General features: G+C 41.3%; 1 protein-coding gene across 1 annotated transcript in view; it reads left to right on the top strand.

Moving 5' to 3' along the window:
* E2F3 (E2F transcription factor 3) overlaps nt 1-20924 on the top strand; it is a gene marked incomplete at both ends in the record, with an annotated part of 41154 nt that overhangs the window by 16650 nt on the left and 3580 nt on the right. Inside the window, 4 exons of the mRNA XM_079533258.1 lie at nt 13939-14050; nt 16929-17148; nt 17724-17887; nt 20484-20593. Coding sequence (XP_079389384.1) covers nt 13939-14050; nt 16929-17148; nt 17724-17887; nt 20484-20593 — 606 coding nt within the window. The remainder of the gene's footprint in view (nt 1-13938; nt 14051-16928; nt 17149-17723; nt 17888-20483; nt 20594-20924) is intronic.

Consider the following 20924-nt stretch of genomic DNA (forward strand, 5'->3'; position numbering starts at 1 on the left):
TATAAGTCTGTCTGGATGGAAAGATCCCGTAAACTTTGGGAGGGCTTTTGATCTAAATTTAAGGATGTCTAGTGTCCAGTTGTGAAACTGGCTATTTAAGTTTGCCCTACCTACAGCTGCTCCAAGAGGAGATGGATGAAATGGAGAGAAAAGTATATGTGTGAGAAGGGAATGATGACTCATAAATGAAACTGCATTTGAAAATGAAAAGGATCGAGGTGTACTGATCGAAAGAAAGAAAATTCTTGTGAAGAAGGTGCAGTCAAATCAGATGGTCACTTATCTTCTGGATCGATTAAGGTACATCTGTGGAAGAACCAATGAGCCTGAATTGAATAGATAATTTTAAAGTAGGAAATCTATTTAAGGAAAGGAATTCTTTTTAGTGCAGCCTTTAAGTGATATTTATGTGCTAGATTCCACTGGAAGACTTTGCAGGCTTTTGGAAAATCCCATTTAGCTGTCCATTGCCTATGGAATAGTTTTAACAACTGCATGGGCATACAGCAAAGCAGGCAGTAGGAAGGGAGGGAGGGGGAAGGCAGCAATGCAAGAAGCTCAGTGGGCTTTCTCTGAACTTTATTCTGAAATCCGGTGTCATCAACAAATGCTTGTGCTTCTGTTTTCATCCTAAGCATTGTCTCTTTCACTTCCCTGCTCATGTTATACTCTTAGTATGCTCATGTAATACTTCAGATTTATTCTGACATCCCCGAAATTTGGGATATCCAACTGTCTTGAAATAAACCTTTCTTTCGGGTTCAAGTAGTATGCAAGTAGAAGACTGGGATTCTTCTGTACATGGAACTGCAAAAGGTGCTTGTTCTGTTTCTTAAAATATTTACCAGCAGCACTTGATAGCCAACTCTTTCTACCTTCACCCTACTTCTTTTCCTAGTTTTCTTAATCGCCAACCAAAAGTTAAAAGATAACAAAGATGCAGCTGTCTGCCGTGCAAATGAGATTGTTCTGAAGGATTTGTGATTTCTGTAAAATATTTTGATTTTAAAAATATAGCACCGTCAGTATGACATGAGATTAAAAATTGGCTGAGTTCCTAATCTGACATTAGGAAATGGGATCTTTTGGCAGGTTCCAGTGAGTATTTGCATTAATTCCAGTGCTGTGGTAGGCTTTCATCTTTGTCCCAGAAGTAAACAAAAAAACTGTAACTGATAGTAATTGCTAGCAGAATAGTAAACGATAATGGAATTCTCACGACTTGCTCTGTAGGCACATTCAAACACACTGTGTCTTTAATACAGCCAAAGGCGAAGTTGTAAGCCAACGAACAGGGAATGTAAGCTATGCTTTATGAAAGAGTGCCTGTATCCTGAAGGCAGCACTTCTGAAGCTTGCAGTTGACAAGCAATCGTGCATGAGTTTCCAGTGCAATGGTGAGGGGTGATGGGGCATTCTGGGATGTATATAAAAGGAATGGGAAAGAGGATTCCTTGCCTTAGTAAACAGTATAGCACGTACTAGAGAAACAACACAATTCAGTGCTAGCATCTGTAAGGAGAAATGTTGAAAATTGAAGATGATGCTAAACAGGGTTGCTAAAGTTATTTGGGTTCTGAAGGAAATATCTCACTGTGCAACTTGCACAGGGATAATTTGACTGATAGGCGAGATAAAAAATTATGAGGAGTGATTGATAAAGCTGATGGTTTTGCTGTGTTTCAGAAAGACCTTGATGGGTTGAGAAAGTAGCTGGCAGGTACCTGAGAAATTTAGCTAAGGAAAAGTATAAAGCCCAGCTTCTGGGGAGGAACAGCCCCAGGCAGTAGGGCCTGTTGAAAAGCAGCTCTGCAGAAAAAGTCCTGGGGCCATGCTGAATACCAAGATTACCAAGAGCCAGCAGTGGCAAAGAAAACCAGCAACCACTCAGGCTGCATTAGACGTTGCATCACCAGCAGGCTATGGAAAGTGATGCTTTCTTTCTGCTCAGTGCAGGTCAGATGTATCTGGAGCACTGGGACCGGTTTGGGCTCCCTAGTACAGGGGAGACATGGATGTACTGGAGTGGGTTCATGAAAGGGGTTACAAAGGTGATTAGGGCCTTGAAGTGTCTGATGTACGAGAACAGGCTGAGAGCTGGGACTGTTCAGCATGGATAAGAGAAGGCTCAGGGTGCTCTTATCACTGCATGCAAACATCTGATAGGAGGGAAGAAGATGGAGCCAGTCTCTTCATGGTGATGTTCAGTGACAGAACAAGAGGCAAAGGGTGCAAATTGAAATGCAGTGAATACCATTTAAATATTTGAAAATGCTTCCTTTCTCAGTGAGAACGATCAGATTTTAGAATGGGCCTCTCCAGGAGGTGGTGGAGTCTCCATCCTTTGAGATGCTCAATATCCAACTGGACTCAGCCTGACTAACCTGCTCAAGTTGCCCCTGCTTTAAGCGGTAGGGGTGAACTAGATGACTAGACTTGGGAGGTCCCTTCCCATCTCAGCTATTCTTCAAAGTGACTTTTAGCATTGTTGAATATGAGCACTTCAAGAACTTACTCTTGAAACTGAAACAATGCAAACTTGAAGTGGAAACTTAAACTTTTTTTCGAGTGATGGGAAGATAATATTGAGCTGCTACCTACAAGCAGAATGAATGTCATGTTAAGAGGTGTGCTCTATCATTTCAGAGCTGACTTGAGGTCAGGAAGTCCATATGTCTGCTGTTTGATGAGAGCAACTGTGTTCAATGTCCTTTCTGACAGATAGTTGCTCATTTGACTTTCCTGTAGCAGATTCTGAAATTGCCTGGCAATCTCTTCCTGTCCTTGGCTAAAAGGTGATTTCAAGTTACTAACTGCATAGCAACTAGGGGAAACCTAGTGGTTTGTGATGTGTAGAAGGTCATATTAGAAAGTATCTTTGATCAAAGAATGTGTTAGAGAGAAAATGCAATTTATGTATTTATTATTTTCATTTTAAAATTTCAGACTTCAAGGTAGTAGTCATTTTTTCTGGATAAGTCATCTCAAGGTAATTAGTTCAGAGAACACTTAGTAAAAGTGATGAAGTAAGTGAAGTGGATAGATCATTTCTTCTGGTTCAATTTTTTGCATGTCCTTGCTTGACTCTATGGCTTGAAATGTTCCGCTTCACCAGAGCTAAAAGGGATTGTTTTTTGAAACATACATTGAAATATGCAAAAGAAAGCAACGTTCACTTATTTTCCCCAATAGGTTTATTCCCTGTGAAAGCACATCTGTGCTGAGTGTTGTCTTGCAAATTAGGCTATCTCGTCAACTTTTTACATTGCCCTGTCCATGGCATGAGGGAATTTACTCTGATGTGAAAAAGAAAATCACGAGAAAATCATTCATCATGTCATCTTCTCTTTTTCTTCTTCTTTTTTTTTCTCTCTCTACCACTGGGACTCAGTATATCCCACCATTTGAACAAAATAATTCATTGTGTTTTGCCAGCGCTCTTGAATTGTTCTGCTCCCTTCTGTTATAAAATACTGCTGAGGTAGGAGGTGGTTTATCTGTTCTTTGTGACATTACACAGAGTTTAAAACATTAAAAACTCTGCTATCTTTGCACCGTGAAAGCTGTCTACTGCCAAACTGGCTGCTGAAGTAAGGGTGTATACAACAGCTGCCCATTTTGGCATGGTGGTAGAAGGGCTTAATCTTTAGCCACCCAGGCTGGGTGGAAATCAGTTTAGTGTGTGTGCAGAAAAATGCACTGGAAAGAAATGTGATGGCATTATTGGCTCCTGATCTAAGATGAAGGTTGCTGGCCACGAGAAGGATCTACAGGTTCCTGCTGTCTGTGTGCTATGTTCCTGCTCTCTTTGTGTGCTATGTTTCTGTGACTTTCTGCTGATTTGGACCCTCCTCTGTGACTCCTTCTAGGAAAAGATTCTTTTGGATATTTAAACTGTGTCTCCTGTTTCATGGGCGCTTGTTATTTATTTTTGTTACTCTTGCATATGGAAGAGTTTATTATGTTAACTTCTTCAAGGTTACTTAAGGATTTTTTTGTGTGTGTGTGATACCAGTCACTTAGTTTTCAAAATTGCACCTAGCTAACTATCTGAGAGTGGCTTATCAGTCTCTTCTTGCAAGCTGCATTTTATTTTAGGATTTATTTGTTGGGATAGTGCTGGGACTTCCTTGAAGTGAGATGGCAGAATGCCTCCACAGTTTAGATAACTTGCAGAACTACCCTATATTACAGTCTGTGCTTAGAACACTATGCTATTTCTCAGTGCCTGGCCCTGGGCAGTGCAAATGATTGCATCTCATCAAGGTCTGTTGTCTCTTGAAACTTTTTGTCAACTTTCCCAATGTCCTTTGGAATCTATCTATATATATATTTATCACCCTAAATGGACTCAAAGTACATTTATTACTTTTGAGGAGTATAGCTGTGTGTTTTTATGGTTGTATGGAGCTAGATTAAGGAAGTACTTCTAAACAAAAGGTTTTACTACTTTAGATCTGACTTCACATAACTAATTAGATTAATTGAACAAGTAGTTAAATGTAAGAACAGTCGTGCCTCAGGCAGTGAATTGAAAATACAGAGTCAAGGTTAGTGCTGATTTTTTCTAAGAGAGGATTTTTCTCCTTTGAGGGGATGCATGAATACCCAACACATGGGCTGATGTGCATCTCAGTATTTAAAACTTACTGCCTTTTAGTTTGCAGATCCCTGCTATAGTTTCTGAAGTGTTTGCATGTGGATCCTCCCAGGTGTTCTTTCAGAAGCAAGTGACAGAATTAGTGGGCTCTCTCTAAGCCCACTGTCAGTTGTAAGTGAACCAGCATAGTCCTTCACTGTGCTGGTGTATAGTGCATAGTCCATAGTGCTGTGCTGGTGGAGTTCTGCAGGGTGTTCAGTGTGGAGTGCGAGAAGATTTGATATTTTGGGATGGGGACCTCTTGAAGTACAGACCTGTTTGGGCAAGAAATCTTTCACTCTAAAAACTATATTGGTACAATTCCACAGATACATTGGTACAATTCCACAGTTCTCTCCTTTATGCATCTTGTATCCAAGGAAAACAGAGCTTGAGATGCTGTGGCTTAGGTTAGCAATTTAGTGAGCAAACCTTGTGATGCAAGCCCAATCTTGCATCATTACAGCGCATCTACCCTGAGTTTGCTCTGGTGTAGCTATGCAAGGGCTCCTTCCTCTTTCCCTGAAAAGTACAGAGCCTCTTCGTTTTGTGTTAAATCTCATTAATTTTGTCATCCTGGAGACTTTTGTAACTGTGTTCTGTATCAGCATTCCATGAGTAAAGATTAAGTATCATCCTTATCATTCTTTCACTATACACACCTAGCATTTTAGATCTTTAGCTTTCACTTGTGCATCTGATACTCTGGCGTTTACTGGAATTTTCTCCAAGGAAGTTCATCCCAGCCTATTCTCCATTTCTGCTAATGCCCTTCTTCACTACTCCCAGGGCTTGTTTGTTCAGCAGACAATTTGATAGTTGAGCGATTGTGTCTGAAATTTATTATTTTCTAAGTATTTGTGCTAATTTTTGCAAGACAGTGGAAGCCACTTAATGGAAGTAATCCAGTCTCAATCTTACTTTGAAGTTAATGACTTTTTACAGAGGAAAAAGTACTTTAAGAAGTTACTTAAATGCAAAAGATAAAATGCTTTTTAGAACATATTTTGAGAGAGATTGCTTTGCAATTATTTTTCATTGGGCCAACCTTAAAATGATGCAGAAGATGTTTCCCTTGTCCCGGTTCTGCAGTGGTCTCACCAGTCAGAAGGTTTAAAGTAATGCAAAATATTCTGAAATTCTAGTCTGAAATATTGCAAGCAGCTCTTCAGCCAACTGAAGCATCAGTGACCTCCACTAAATCTAAACTGTCAGTTTCTTCTTTGGTTTTATCGTTCTGTGTAATGTGGGAAGTGTGAGTGTTTGTCAGTGTAGTTGTTACATAGGTATGGAACCAAAAGGAATTCCAGAATCACAGAATGGCTGGAAGGGACCTCAAGGATCATGAATCTCCATCCCCCTGCCACATGCCAGTGACACCAGTGCATCCCATGGAGTTGGTCTTCTGTCACCTCCGGCCCTGCTGCCTATTTGAAAGTTTGATGGCGGGCCTGCTTTCTTCAAAAGATGGCTGTGGAGAGAAATTGCTGACACGATCTGCAACTGAAAACCCCTCAGCCTTGGCCAGGAGGCAGCAGTCTTGCTGAAACAGTTTCTTGGAATCGGGTGTGCACAAGCATATGGTAGTTCTGACATAGTTGTGTAGGCCTGGATTGATGTTAAAGCCTGCTAGCGGTGGAGGCTGCGCTTGGGCAGCACAGCCCTGGCACTGGGGGCAATGATGGGGATAAAATGTCTGCCTGCACCCACTCACCCCCAAAACCTACATCCAGGATTCCCCTGTGAAATGCTGGTCTCTGTGTACAACTCACAGCTGCTTGTCGCTACATTTTCTGGAAGTTCTGTCTCTAGAGTTTCCACTTAACCAAGCAGGTTCATCCCAAGTGGGATGAAAGAGCAGTTTTTGCATTGAGCAGTTCTCAGGATTACTCAGAGACAGGTGTGCTCCTCACCTTGGGCAGTTTAAGCAGTTGAGATGAAAACTGGGTGCAGTTTCCTGAAAATAACTTTTCATATTTCAACATGAAGTGGTAACCGAAGTCTTCAAGTTTGGTGCACTGAAAAGCCATTGCTTCCAGTAAGAAGTCAGTAAGAAGTAATTGTTTCATATTGGGTGGAAAAAATTGCAATAGAGAGATTTCAGATGATTCATTTCCTATACAGCATAGGTGTAATTCTGTTGAGGCTTGAAACGTGGTTTATGCTTTGGTTTTTTCCTTGCGTAACCATTGTATTGTCCTTCCTGATCTAGTGCAAAAAGAGTACAGAGTGCTGCACCACTGTGGGAGATGACAAACTGAGCATTTTGGCAGTGGTTAGTGTGCTGAGCTCAGGCCTGACAGTGCACGGGCAGATTGCATGGCATTGAAGCAGACTGAGGGGCAAGAAAATGGAACAACTTCATACAACTTCTGCTGACCTTGGTTGCATTAATGGTGGTGAACATGAGATGATACCCTGACTTTCTGGCAGGTCAGCTGCCTCAAGGTGTCGAGATGAGAATCAAAGAGCAGTCGTACTCCAAGATTACAGTTCCTCTTTGACAAAAATGCCCAACTGGCTGTAGGTCAAGGGGAAAACATCAGTTTTCATGGCTATGTTTCACTGCTTCCTTGGTTTGGAGCAGGTCCTTTTGTTTAATTTATAAGTGTTGAGCTGTCTGCAACCACTGAGCATATCTGAAAGCTAATGTATTCGTTTCAGTGGGTGTAAAAATGGCATTGTATGATGTTCTGCAGCAATAATAACTGGGAGGCAGTCATGATACTTGTGTATTTTTTCTTTGGCAGCAACCTCTGCATAATTCAACCTGAGAAGTGAAAGTCATTGCTGGGCTCCTCTGGCTTGAATCCTACTTTCAAGCAAGGATCTGCTGCTGAAACTTAACCGCCTACATTTGAATTTTTTTGAGCTAAATACAAGTCTTACGGTTTGATATTTAAGTGCTTACAGTTCATGGCTTCCTTAATACTCCTGATACTTCTCTAGGAATCATGAATATTGGAAATAGGATGGTTTGATAAAGCCTTGAAAGAAGCTTCATTAGTGTAACACTATCGGCCTTCAGCTCTCAGGGTCAAATGCTGATGAAGATGGGCTTCAGATGATCAGGGTGTAGTTTAATTTGATAATTATGTGAGGTACCTGTTACAGAATTATAAACAGAATTAGACATGCAGAGGAGATTTCCTCCTAATACTCGTCTACATTAAAAGCAAACAGCAATTCAGCTTCACTGACAAATTGTTTTTGATGTAGATGAATACTAGGAGAAAGTTCCCCTTTGTATTTACCTTAATTAAAATGATAAGTGATACCTAATGAGCTGAGAGCTTAGGAAACACAAATTGATGTTGTGGAAGAGATTTATTTATCTTTTTCCTTTTTACTACAGTTTCCATTTTCTAAGAAGAAAATGTGAGGTTCCTGTGGCAGAGTGAGTTTTGTAGGGCAATTTTTATAACCTGTACTTTCACTTGACTTAAAATGTTCCTTTATAAGTTACTTTAAATACCAGATGTTTGTCACACTGTAATCACAATAATCCAGGTGAATAAGTAGCGATATTGCAGACTGACATCTTCCTCATGTAGGTTTTACAATGTATTTGATTCTAGAGGCACTATTTTTGTGCAGCTTTCTCTATACTTTCACCTGAGTCCAGTGGATGAGCTATATATGTAAAATGTAATTTGAGGTGATTAAAGTGCCATTCCTGACGGAGAAGGAATATTCTGGGGGAGAAGCTTCTCAGAAGCTCCTTTTTAGAAACATACTTTAAGTTCTTTTTACATACAAGTGCTTTAATTCCAGTCTATTCCTGTATCTCCCTACTTATTTTCTTAAACCCTCTTTTTATGTTTCTAGCCTCTCATGATTAACTTCTGAAACAATGGTTTAAATTATTGGTAGCTGTGTGTAGACAGTTGGGGCAGAGGGTATATATCCTCATTGACAATTTAAATCCATTTCCTTTCCAGGAGGTTGGATTGTGAAGTTACTCAATCGTTGCTCAACAAAAATAGGTACAAAACGAGGACTTGTCACTAGGAGTCTGAAGGCAGCACTCCGATAGTCTTCTTGTACCTTATTGATGACCTGAGTGTTTCCTCACTTCTGAGTTAGCCCCTGCAGAGGGCTCTCCTGCTTTCCTGTTTGCCCCTTTTGCTATTTTTCGGTCTTTCCTGGTGTTAAGGTGTGCTGTTTGCTCCATCCTCACCTTGGCCCTCACATATCAGAGATGGTGCAATCACACGTTCTCAAAAAGAAGGGGCTGTATCTCCTCAGTCAGTGGAGGATAAATTCTCTTGGCATATGAACAGTTCTGTGAATTCACTCAGAGGTGTCCTTTTCCTTTGGTTCTTCTTCTGTATTCCTTCACCATCAAGCTCTGGCTTAATTTATGCTTTCAAGATGCTCGCTTTCTTCTCTGCAGCTCTTGACCTCTGGAACAATTTTCTAGAATCCATGCCTCATGCTTTTAAACTGTGTTTTAAAATGATTGCTTAATTTTGAAAATGTAAAGAAATGCCTATCAAAACTGAACGTGGACTTATAAAGCATTTGTATGATGACTTCCTTGCTGCAGCCAACATTTATCTGTGCTGTCTGGGTAGGCTTGGATCCCCTCCCCAGCAATATCTGCGTTGTGGTGGCATACAGAAAAGCTGCCATTTTATCTGCTCCTAGCAATTGTAATATCTTCTAGAGCCAACGCGAGGCTTAGTCATCTGCTCCTACTTAACCTGCTCAGCTTGGTCTTTGCTGCAAGGCACCAGCAGTGGCTCAGCTGAGTGCTCAGACGCATTTCTCTGACTTGCTTCCAAGCTCACCAGCAGCTATCGTCTACGTACAGAACTCCTTCCTCACCATGCTTGGTCATTCTCAATCTTCCTGTTTTCTCTGCCCAGACAACCTCAAACTGGCATTGCTTTGTGACTTCTCAGCCCAATTTTCTTGGAGTGAGTTATTTTCTATCCTCATCTCTGTAAACTTTGTCCCGTTTTAGAACTCATTCAGAGTTCAGCTTTTGTCTGTTGTGGCACAAATGAGACAGCTGCTGCTGTATTACGTCTTGATGGCCTGCTAGGGAAATGAGCAGGGGCATGAGATGGGTCCTGCTCTGAGTGGGACTTCCTGGGAGATCGCACAAGAGCTGTGCTGCTCACAGCTGAAACACATGTTTATTTTGAAAATGTATCCATGGGTCTTTTCCAAGTGTTTGTAAGTTTGGGATTTTAAGGGAATAGAAGTGCATGCTCCTCTCTGAGATCATCCTATCCAATTTGACATCTGCTCAACTGCATAAAGGGTGCGGGAGTATTTCAGACCATAGTTTTTCTTAGGTCTGTCTTCTGCAGACTGTGCAACTGCTTTGCATCCTGCAAAGAAGCCGAGGGAGACATCTAGCAGGAAAAAATTCAACACACATAGTTTGGCAAAGTTTTGCTCTGCGGTTTTGTCATTGGAAAGAATTAGAAGATGTTTTTTTGTGCTTCTTCCCTCAAACCCTCTCAAAGAAAAAAAGCTTTGGTTTCGCACAGCTCAGCCTTCAAAAGCTGATGCTGCCTGTTACCCACTGCTGCACTTCCTTCTCTGCTGTCTTCACAAAACCCCATGCTGACTGTTGCCTAACACCCAGCACTTTGTTGCGCTCTTACTGGGTAACACTTGGGCTTTTTTTTTTTAATTTAATTACTGTGTGACATGAAAGTGGAGCCACGCAAATGCCAAGGGGGATAAGAGGTGCCCACTGCTCCCACTCAGCAGCCCTCAGTGCTGGGCTGGGTTTTCTGCAAGCATACCTGCCTCCAACCTGTTCCTACAAGTTAATCTCTCCGACTGTCTCAGCATATAGTGAGTTGCATCAGGTTCTGCCTACTTGAAAATACTTGACTTATCCCAGTAATTTCTAAACTGTGTTCCTATAAAGCCAAATGTTCCTTTGAAGATATTCTTGTAATTTTGCCTCTGGGATTAATTGTGGTGGGTATCTGTTTGTTATTTATTGAGTTTGTTTGTTTTTGTATTCAGTGATGATTGAAGCTAAAAGGGCATAACTATGTTGGACCTGATGTGCCACCTGTTCCCAGTGATCTGCTCTGAGAGGTGGATTCCTAGTTGTATCTCATAGCTTCGCCTGGCTCACTGCCCCACCTGCTTTAGGACTATTATGCATCCCTCCTGAGGAATCTGACCACCATTTATTTCACTTGGGTTTCACATCACTGAAAAGTTCTTGGTGTCTTATCTTTGTCTGTCACTGGGCTGCTTTGCGCTGGTGTCCTTTGGCTTGGTGCTTATGATCAGATCCTGTGTTGCTGTACTGGAAGATTCTGTGTGCTATGGCTGATGAAGCAATGCAAATAAGTGCAAATACTACCAATTTGTGCAAATAGAGGATATGGTGCTCTAGCAGAAATACGTGAGTTACACAAACTCCCTTCTAGTAGTTGAAGGGAGTGTATAAACAGGAGAGGGGATGACTGTTTACGAGAGTGGATAGTGATAGAACAAGGAGGGATGGCTTTAAACTGAGACAGGGGAGGTTTAGGTTGGATATTAGGAGGAAGTTTTTCACTCAGAGGGTGGTGAGGCACTGGCACAGGTTGCCCAAGGAGGCTGTGGATGCCCCATCCCTGCAGGCATTCAAGGCCAGGCTGGATGTGGCTCTGGGCAGCCTGGTCTGCTGGTTGGTGACCTGCACACAGCAGGAGGTTGGAACTGGATGAGCACTGTGGTCCTTTGCAACCCAGGCCATTCTGTGATTCTATGAAATTGGAATTTTTAAAATGGCTATGATTCCACCACTTGCGGAATAAATGTTGACATTTCTCAGGGGAAGTCTTGCATAAGAAAGCACTGTGAATAGTTTTGGAGGTGGGAAAAAAAATATGAATTACCCAGAAACTCCAGAGAGAGGAAAAGGCGCTAGAAAATCTTTGGTCTGTAACTTGGGGAAGAAGAAAGTGACACACAGTACCACTTCAGTCCTGGATCTTATCAATTATGAAGCTTGTAAAACAGGAAGGGGAAGAAAGTACTTGCTGAGTGACATGTAACATCTGGCCAGAAATTAAACATTCCAAAACATTTCTGAAAATTCTTCTTGGTAACTTTGCTAAGCTATTTTAAACTCTTCTAAAATATTTTGCTTTGTATCTCTCTATGTAGTGAGACTAACAATATGGTGTTGCTTGCTGTATACCCCTAGATATACCCAGCTGGGCTTGTACTGCTGTGCCCAGCTGAAGGATGCTGTTGGTGTTCACTAAAACTACCAAATGCAATTGTTTGAAGTTCACAGGAGGAAGTTCCAAGTGTTTAACCACAAAAGCAAGGGCAAAATGCTGTCATTCATGTGTTACGAGACAAGTTCAGACACAAAGTTTTGATATGTGGGCCAAACTTGAGGGTTTCTTTTTCTTTTTTGTTTGTATGGATGGAGTTGCTGCAAACCTCTGGATTTTTAGTCTTCAGCGTTTTCCCTCCTTCTCACACCTGGTTTTGAGATTCTCTTTTATCTTTAATTGTATCCCTTTGGCCTAGTATTCCCACACCCTGAATTGTTCCTTTTTCACCCCTCCTTTCTTTTCTCTTACAGTGTGCAGGCTGGAAAACCACTTAGTTGAAAAAAAAAAAAAAAGCAAAATGTATTTTTCCTTGTGAAATACCTGTAATCTTAATTAAATCCAATTACACTGTCTAAAATATTAGCTGAATGCTTTTGTTAACAGTTCACAGAGTGACGGCATTGAGGGGATTGGAAGGGACCCTTGAGGTCATTAAGTCCAAGCCCCTGCTGACCTTTTCAAAGAGGTCCTTGGATTATAGAGCTGATGTCTCATGCTGATGAGCAGAGAGATCTCACACCTTTAGAAGGTGGCTGCTGATGGGCCACCTGAGGATGGGGACATGGTGCCTGTGTTGGCTAGATGGATGTAGACAGTTCAGTCTTGCTCTGTCATAGATGTCTTAGTGCTTCACCCCTTCATGCAGAGTAGAAAAGAATGGCTTTAGCACTCATGCTGTTAGTCTGTAGGTTTATAGGTTTCGTGTGCTTTAATTCACCTTTTAACAAGCTTGACGTTTTCAAGCAGCGGCCAGCAAAAGGATGTCGGCTATCCAAAACCAAATGCATATAAATTAATTTATTTGGAGCCTTCTGTAGGTCACAAACCAAAGTAAAATGCATAAACTATATGGCCAGTCCAGCAATATCTGTCTTACAACTCCATAGCACAATGAATTATTTTATTTTCGTTCACTGAGGAGCAGAGTACGATGTTACTCTTAGCAGCAAGTTTAAAGAATGAGCATAGAAAGTACTCTGAATTTTTCAAACTGATTGACTAAACAACATTCTTCTCAAAGAGTTATTTGGGTAAACTTCATTAGGCATAAAACTTCTTTTTCCTCTTTTCTATGTAGTCAGGCAGTGTTCTTTCCATTCTTAGGCTATCAAATATCCCTATATCAAATTTCAGTAACTTGAGCAGTATGGAAGAGTTAAGAATGGTTTCCAAAGACAGTAGATTTTGTTTCTGTCTAGGAAGAAAATTCATGTCAATGACAGTTTTCATTGTAGTCGGTGTGTTACATAGTTTACAGTTTGGTTTTTTCCAATTCCAGTGTTGTACACAGTTTTCCTTTGAGCTGAATGGAGCTCATCTTCAGGCATCATCTTTCTGATACTACTCTTGCTCCACCTTGCTTTTGTGTCGGTAGCTTTAATGCAAATGTGAAATCGCTGAAAGCACAACCACCATGATTAAGAGAAAAATTGCTGACAAGAAGAGGAGAACAGATATCTAGTTCTTCTCTTGATATATTGTGTAGTATTTCACTGATGGAATGTTGATAATATTGGAACTTTCTGGTCCTCTCAAAGCTATCCTTTCAAGTGGCAAAGGGAGAATTTGACTTGCACTACTGCTACCAATGCTCAGACTTACATGGGTACGATACGGATTATATAGCTATGATCCTTTTCAATAGGAAAGTAGCTTTGTGTGTGTGTGCATTTGTGTACTTGAGAGACTGGCTTTAGCTTTCTTAACTGGAATGTTTTCGACTTGGGTGAAAGTTTCACAAATGTTTTCAAATTTAAAGATCTGTTGAATTATTTAAACAAAACCATTGGTCTCTCCTTTGACAGTGAAATATTTAGTACACCTTGGGATTGCAGTAAATAGACACGTGTCCTCATGATGAATGTGGGGTAAAATCCTAAACCTACAGATGCTGTGAAGTCCACCTTTCCCATTGTGCCAGTATTCTGTTTGATGAAATGAAATGCTCTTATTAACACTGCTTGGTTTGTTTGTTTGCTTGAATAGGCAAAACGAAGGCTGGAGCTGGGAGAAAGTGGCCACCAGTATCTTGCTGAAGGACTAAAGACTCCAAAGGGGAAAGGAAGAGCTGCAACAAGAAGTCCAGATAGTCCAAAAAGTAAGGGGATTTGTGACATGCTTTGTGGGACAGTTTTTTTATTTTACTAGCTTGAGATCAGATTGAACTAACTTCATTGCCAAGTCAGTGACAGAATCATAGAATATCCCATGAGGAAGTGAACCCTGAGGATCATAGTGTCCAACTCCTAGCTCCACGTGGTGCCACCCAAAATTCCAGCCCTCTGTCTGAGAGTATTGTCCAGATGCTTCTTGGGTCCATGACACCAGGGAGCCTGTTCTAGGGACTAACCACCCTGTCAGTGAAGAATCTTTTCCTAACACCAGTCCCGACCCTCCCCTAACACAGCCTCATGCTGTTCCCTTGGGTCCTGTCCCTTCCACCAGAAAGCAGAACTCAGTGCTGACCCTCCTCTCCACTCTGAGGAGCTGCAGGCTGCCATGAGGCCTCCCTCAGCTCCTCTGCTCTGGGCTGAACAAGGCAAGGGACCTCAGCCACTCCTTGTATGTCTTGCCCTCCAGACCCTTCAGCATCTTTGTAGCCCTCCTTTGGATGATCTCTAGTAGCTTTATGTCCCTTTTACCTTGTGGCACCCACAGCTGCATAAAGTGCTCGAGTGAGGCTGCACAGCATGTGGGACAGCCCTTTCCCTCACCCGGTGGCAGTGCTGGGCCTGATGCATCCCAGGGTCCAGTTGTCGCTTTGGGCTCCCAGGGCACGCTGCTGACTCAGATTCAAAGTTAGAAGAGTATGTTTATTGCTGAGCTCACCTGGATGCAGGTGTACCAAATTCAACCATGCAGCCAGCCATGCACCATGTGGTTGCAGTCTGTCCCACTGCAGGCTGACCTGGAGGCCTCCTCAGCCAAGAACACCTATTTGGGGGCTCCTGTGTGAAATGGATGCAGAGGAATACAAATATTATAGAGGGTTCAAATGCACTTATGAGGTAGGGCTAATAAAGCTGGCCTCCTCTTCTGCTAACATGCAGTAGCTGCTTGGCAGGGCTTTTTTTTCCAAGCAGGGACTTGCAAAGAGCAGTAGCTGTGCTTCGATCGTGTGACACTCTAAATGCTTTTTGTGTAGTTTGAATTGTCTTCTGTCTCTGCATTGTGACTAGATTATTGCTGTCACTGTTTAGGTGCTGCAAATATTGATTTTTTTACATTGCTACTGCCTCAGGAAGTAGGTTTTCTGCAGCAGGTATTGGAGAATGTAGCTTTGCCACTTGTTTTGAGGATTTCAGGAGAATTGCCTGAGTGCTTGCAGAGGGAGGAGTTTGCAGTAGAAGAATTGGGGAAAAGCTGACATTGGGGCAGCAAGGGTGGTGTTTGAAGGGAAAAAGATACAAAGAAATAGCTACTTGCCCTTCCTTCCTAAATGCTTGTTTTTATTGGGACAGAGAAGGAATGTGAAATTATCTGAAAATATGGGCTTTAAGAAGAGAATTTAAACGACGGTTGTTTTAATTAAACCAAACTTCATTAAGCTACATAAAGTCTGTTTTTAAATTGAAGTGCACTCTCGCACAAGTTCCATACCATTCAAAGCACAGGATTCTGTTGCAGTGTTGATAGGTCTGTACAGAGGACTTCCTTGCTGGAATGCCTTCCATTTGAGGTGGCAGTCGTGTTGCCTGTTGCTCTTCCCTTGCTGATCCTCTTATTCTTTCCCAAACCCCAAATATAAATAACAAATAGACAGAAACAACCCCTCATTTGGCTCGAAATATACATGGTCTCCTAACTGAAATGACTGTTCTGTTTTTCAGTGCAGACAAGCCCTGACCACCAACGAATAAGATACAACAGGTTTTCTTTCCGAGCCAACAGTCAATTGGTTTTCTTTGAAAAGCTCCCATATTCTTTAAAGTGGTAGCCTGAAGTTTTGCCTTTAGGTAGGATGTCTGTTTAGACTGACCTGTACAAGTAAGTGTGGGACCTGAACCTTGAAAATATGATAGTGGCCGCTGGATCTGCCAAAGATCCATCCTGTGTGATACTTCACCTAACCTAATGCAAATGAAAGGCTTGAGAAGTACAGCCACTGTTTTGATAACAGTGTCGATCTTCCCACAGGGAGGCTTTCAACCCAGCAGATTTGTAATAGCGGTCGTCTTATTTTCCTTGATGGAAAAGCCCTGAATGTTTAGAGTTGATTTTTTTTTTTCTGATCTATGTGTTTTAACTCTTAAAAGCTCATCTGTTAAACATACTGATGTTACGTTTACATGTGAAAATAGAGAATCGTAAGATTCAAACTGTTTGCAGACTTCTTATTTAATAGAAGTGGGTACTGTTGCCTAGTTTGAACATTGTTTGGTTATGGAGAAATGATTATAAATTGCATCTCACGTCAATGTCATCTAATTGACTTGAGCTTTTTGTAAGTCATGAAGACCGGCAGGATGAAATCTGTCATCTTGTTCTCCCACTGAAGTACATCTAAGTCTTGTTCAATTGCATGAGAAGCACTTATCTTACAAGAGGAAAAAATCAAACCCTGATGAAAGCTGGCTATCAGCCTGATGAAAAAGAGTGATTTGGTGGTGTTTTTTGTTTGTTTGTTTTTTTAGCATTGCTGCCAGGATAAATAGATACTAAAAATACCGTCAAGAATTCACATAGCGAAAGCCTAAGCAGAATTTTGCTGTATGCAACTGTCAGACTAATGGAAATATTTGCATTTTAAAAAGTGCATATTTGCTCATGTACCTGTGATTTTTTGGAAAAGTACATCTTGAAATACAAATAAATACCCAGTGGTAAGTTGCCTCTTAATGCAGAGGTTTGAGAGATTTCCTTAGTAAAAATGAAAGAAATGTCTGTCATGTGTATCCTTTCATTACTGGATGCTGCTTTTGGAACTAATATGAGAAAACTGATTCGTCTGTTGTTTTGTTTTTTTTCTTTCCAAGCCCCAAAATCTCCTTCAGAAAAGACTCGGTATGATACATCGCTTGGCCTCCTTACAAAGAAGTTCATTCAGTTGCTGAGCCAATCTCCTGATGGGGTTTTAGATTTGAACAGAGCGGCGGAGGTCCTCAAGGTGCAAAAAAGGAGGATTTACGATATCACCAATGTACTGGAAGGCATCCATCTCATTAAGAAAAAATCCAAAAACAACATTCAGTGGATGTGAGCATTCATTATCCTTTTCCATTCCTCCTGGCTGGTTTCACTGTGACAGGGTAGCAATACTTCTCCCACCTTCTATTATAGCACTTTGCTTCAAGTAAGCATCCAGAATGTCTTCTATCCGGATAAAGCTTTCTTTTTCAGTTAATTAAGGCAGACTTTCAGTGTATAAATAGTGTTTGTCAGGGAAATTATCAATCCAAATTTGTCTGAAAGCTGGATTAACTGATTTGTTTCTGCAGATGGAAGAAGTTTTTATGTACTCATCTTTACCTACTGCCCTCCTCATTCTTTTTCAAGGTGTGGTTAGAGAGGGGGGTATTACAAGCAAGCCTTTGTAACTGCTTAGCAATATCCAACTTTGCCATCTTGCTGGCAGTTCTAAAACATGTTGTCAAAATAAAAAGATTGTTTTTCTGGAAAGTATAGTCTGTGTTGATACACAATGGGCAGATATAGGGGAAAAGGACTCACAAGTCGATGTGCAGTGTATAACTCTGCTTTTCCATTTTCCTGTGGCATAGTGTCTCGCTTTACAAACGTTCAAACGGTGTCTTTGTTCTTTGGATTCCTAGGGGCTGCAGTCTGTCAGAGGATGGTGGCATGATGGCACAGCGTCAAGGCCTCACGAAGGAGGTGACTGAACTGACTCAGGAAGAGAAGAAACTGGATGAGCTAATCCAAAGCTGCACACTGGACCTGAAGCTGCTAACAGAGGACTCAGAGAATCAGAGATATCCTTTTTGCCAAAACCTCAGCAAGGATCAGTTTCCTTGCTGTTCCCTTAACACCAGGAGAATTCTTTCCAGTAACGTGATACAAACCATCAGATGATTCCAAGGTCGGCTAACTGGTTTTAATGTATTTATATCTAAAACTTACTTAAACCACGCTTGCACCTGTAATACTTCAGAAACGCCAACCAAAAAAAGCAGTATATGAAGTAGCCTATGACATCCATGTTCTCCTAAAGCAAAACCAAGAATCTAGCTGATTAATGAGTGGCAACATCCAAACCCCTGTGTTTTTTAGACTATTTGCAGCCTAGGTCGTGTCCCATCCTGTGTGTGCAAAAGGTGGGAAGACAGAGTCTTTACAAGCTAACAGAGATTTGTGTGTTCATGAGTGTGTACTCACTGTGTAATGCATTTATTGCATTAAACTGTGTTTGTACATTACAGGCACAGAGTGGAAAAAAGTGAAGTTGAGAGTCAGTTTAGTATGCAGCTTGCACAAGAAATTCGAATTTCTCTGATTTGAGAGTCTACAGTTAAAAATATATGAAGGTTTTATGAACTCTCAGAATGTCTATTTCAGACTACATTATTTAATGTAATAGCAATGCTCAATTGCATGCAGCTCGTAGAACTTCTGATGTTCTGTCTGCTAAAACCTCTTGTAATTAAGCAGTTCTCATTTTCAGTAGATTTCTCACCTACTAGCAATGGAGAATATTTTAATGAATGCTGATATGAAAGATATTATTACTTTAAATTGTATTTCTTTAAGACCATCTAATAAACTGAACTTATTCTTAGGAAATAAGTATGGGAGCATCAGTAGAAAGTAATCTGAACAATGTAGATATTGTTTTTTTGATTATGCTTACATCTCAAAATGCACATGAAAGGAAGATTGCCAAGTAGCCTGGGGAATAGAATAGGGTCAGCACTGTCCTCAGACAAGAGCTTGGTAACATAGAGATTTAAGTGAGACAACACAGTATTATGATTCCCTATTTTTTCAAGCACTGACTGGGCAGAGACCCCTGCACTTCATCCCCTGGGGAGCCAGCAGCTGGATGAGGAAAGATCATTGTGGGCATTAGCACGTAGGAGAGTATAGTCCCAGAATCCTTCTGTGACTTTAAGTTTACCAATAATACTAGCAATTAGGGAGGAGGGGAAGCAAAAATGTTAATCACAGAATCACAGAATGGCCAGGGTTGGAAGGGACCTCAAGGATCATGAATCTCCAACCCCCTGCCACAGGCAGGGCCACCAACCTCCCCATTTAATACCAGACCAGGCTGCCCAGGGCCCCATCCAAACCTGGCCTTGAACACCTCCAGGGATGGACGGGGCATCCACAGCCTCTCTGGGCAGCTGTTCCAGCACCTCGCCACTCTCTCTGTAAAAAACTTCCCCCTGACATCCAACCTAAATCTGCCCTCCCTCAACTTAAAATACCATTTCCCCTTGTCCTGCAGTTACCTACCCTTTCAAGGAGTTGATTCCCCTCCTGTTTTAGGCTCCCTTTAGGTACTGGAAGGCTGCAATGAGGTCACCCCGCAGCCTTCTTTTCTCCAGGCTGAACAAGCCCAGCTCCCTCAGCCTGTCTTTGTAGGAGAGGTGCTCCTGTCCCCTGATCATCTTTGTGGCCCTCCTCTGGACCCTCTTGTTAAACCTGAGGATGGATCTGATTGCATCTCTGTGCTGTCTTCAGCTAATATCATTGAAGCTGTGGGGTGGCTTAATGACTGCTTAACCTCTACGGCCACAGTTTCTGCTTCTGAAGATGTTTTATTTTTCCTTGTGATTAGGTAGGGCCAAAACATTGTTTGCTTTTGTGCTTTTTAGTTTCTTTTTTACAAACAAAGCCAGAAAGTAACTGATTGTGACTTTGTTTGGATATGTGACCAGCATTAGTTTGGGGACCTGTTGGCTACAACACTGGAGATTGTTGTTGTATTTGAAAAACATGCAATGCCTTCCTTTGCTCATATCTTGACAGGCACTGCTGTGGTAACTTGTAGTATGCGTTTGAGAACCTTGACTCTTCTTGTAGAAGTGGTAAAAGCCATTTCCATGAAATTCCATGTTGCCTCCTGACCCGTTACTTTGCCCTTGGTCCAGTTTAGGTGTGAGATGTTTTGGTGTGTTGAGGTTGGATAGTTTGTCTTGCTGTGCAGGAGCATGTACCAAAATCTTTCACATTTCACATTTATGCTCAGAAAATATAATGATAAATTAGACTCCTTTGCTATGGCATAAACACTGTGCTAGATAACTCAGTGATGACAAAAATAAAGAGCTGGCAGTCCTTACATGTAATAACAGCTGTTTGCTGTTCTGAGCACTCAGTTACACAGGTCAGTGGCTGAGGCACCACTGTTCAGTAATGCACCAAAATGCTCATTGGTTTGAACAAATCCACGATAAGCAGCAAAATATTCGTGTTCATTCCATGTTTATGCAGAAATCAACTCTCTGCACTGGGAGGCTGTTCAGTGTAACTTTGAGAAAGTGGAAAAGCAGTTCAAAAATTTTACTTTTTCTAATAAGCTAAACATATCGTAATCTGGGTTGGAAAATTCCTTAATGTGATTACATTAGCTTATGTGACATACCAAGATATTAGAAAAATTAGTGGCCTTAAAGACCAAACTGTTATAGTTGTGAAAGCTCCTCCAGAAACAAGACTTGAAGTGCCTGACCCAGTGGAGGTAAGGAGAATGTGGGTTATTCTGCCAGGCTCTACATTTTTCTATACGTGGAGCAAATGAGTTTTACTGTGGAAACTGATGCCCAAGTTGGATTCTGTTGGCATACAATTCCAAGGGGAATCTTAATCATTTTGCACAAAGTAATCTTTATTTGATCTTTTTCTCTTAGTTCCAGCCTTTCCTTCAGAGTAATCCATGCTGTTTACAGCTTACTCTCTTTTGCCATTCTGTATGTAAAAAATGAGCTCTTCTTCAGTGGTTGATAACTCCTTGTAAAATCTTTCTCTCAAGGCTTTTGACTATTATTTTTCTAGCTTTAAGCAGTTTTAGT

The sequence above is a fragment of the Tetrao urogallus genome (genome assembly GCF_951394365.1).
Source record: "Tetrao urogallus genome assembly, chromosome: 3".
Classification (NCBI taxonomy): Eukaryota; Metazoa; Chordata; class Aves; order Galliformes; family Phasianidae; genus Tetrao; species Tetrao urogallus.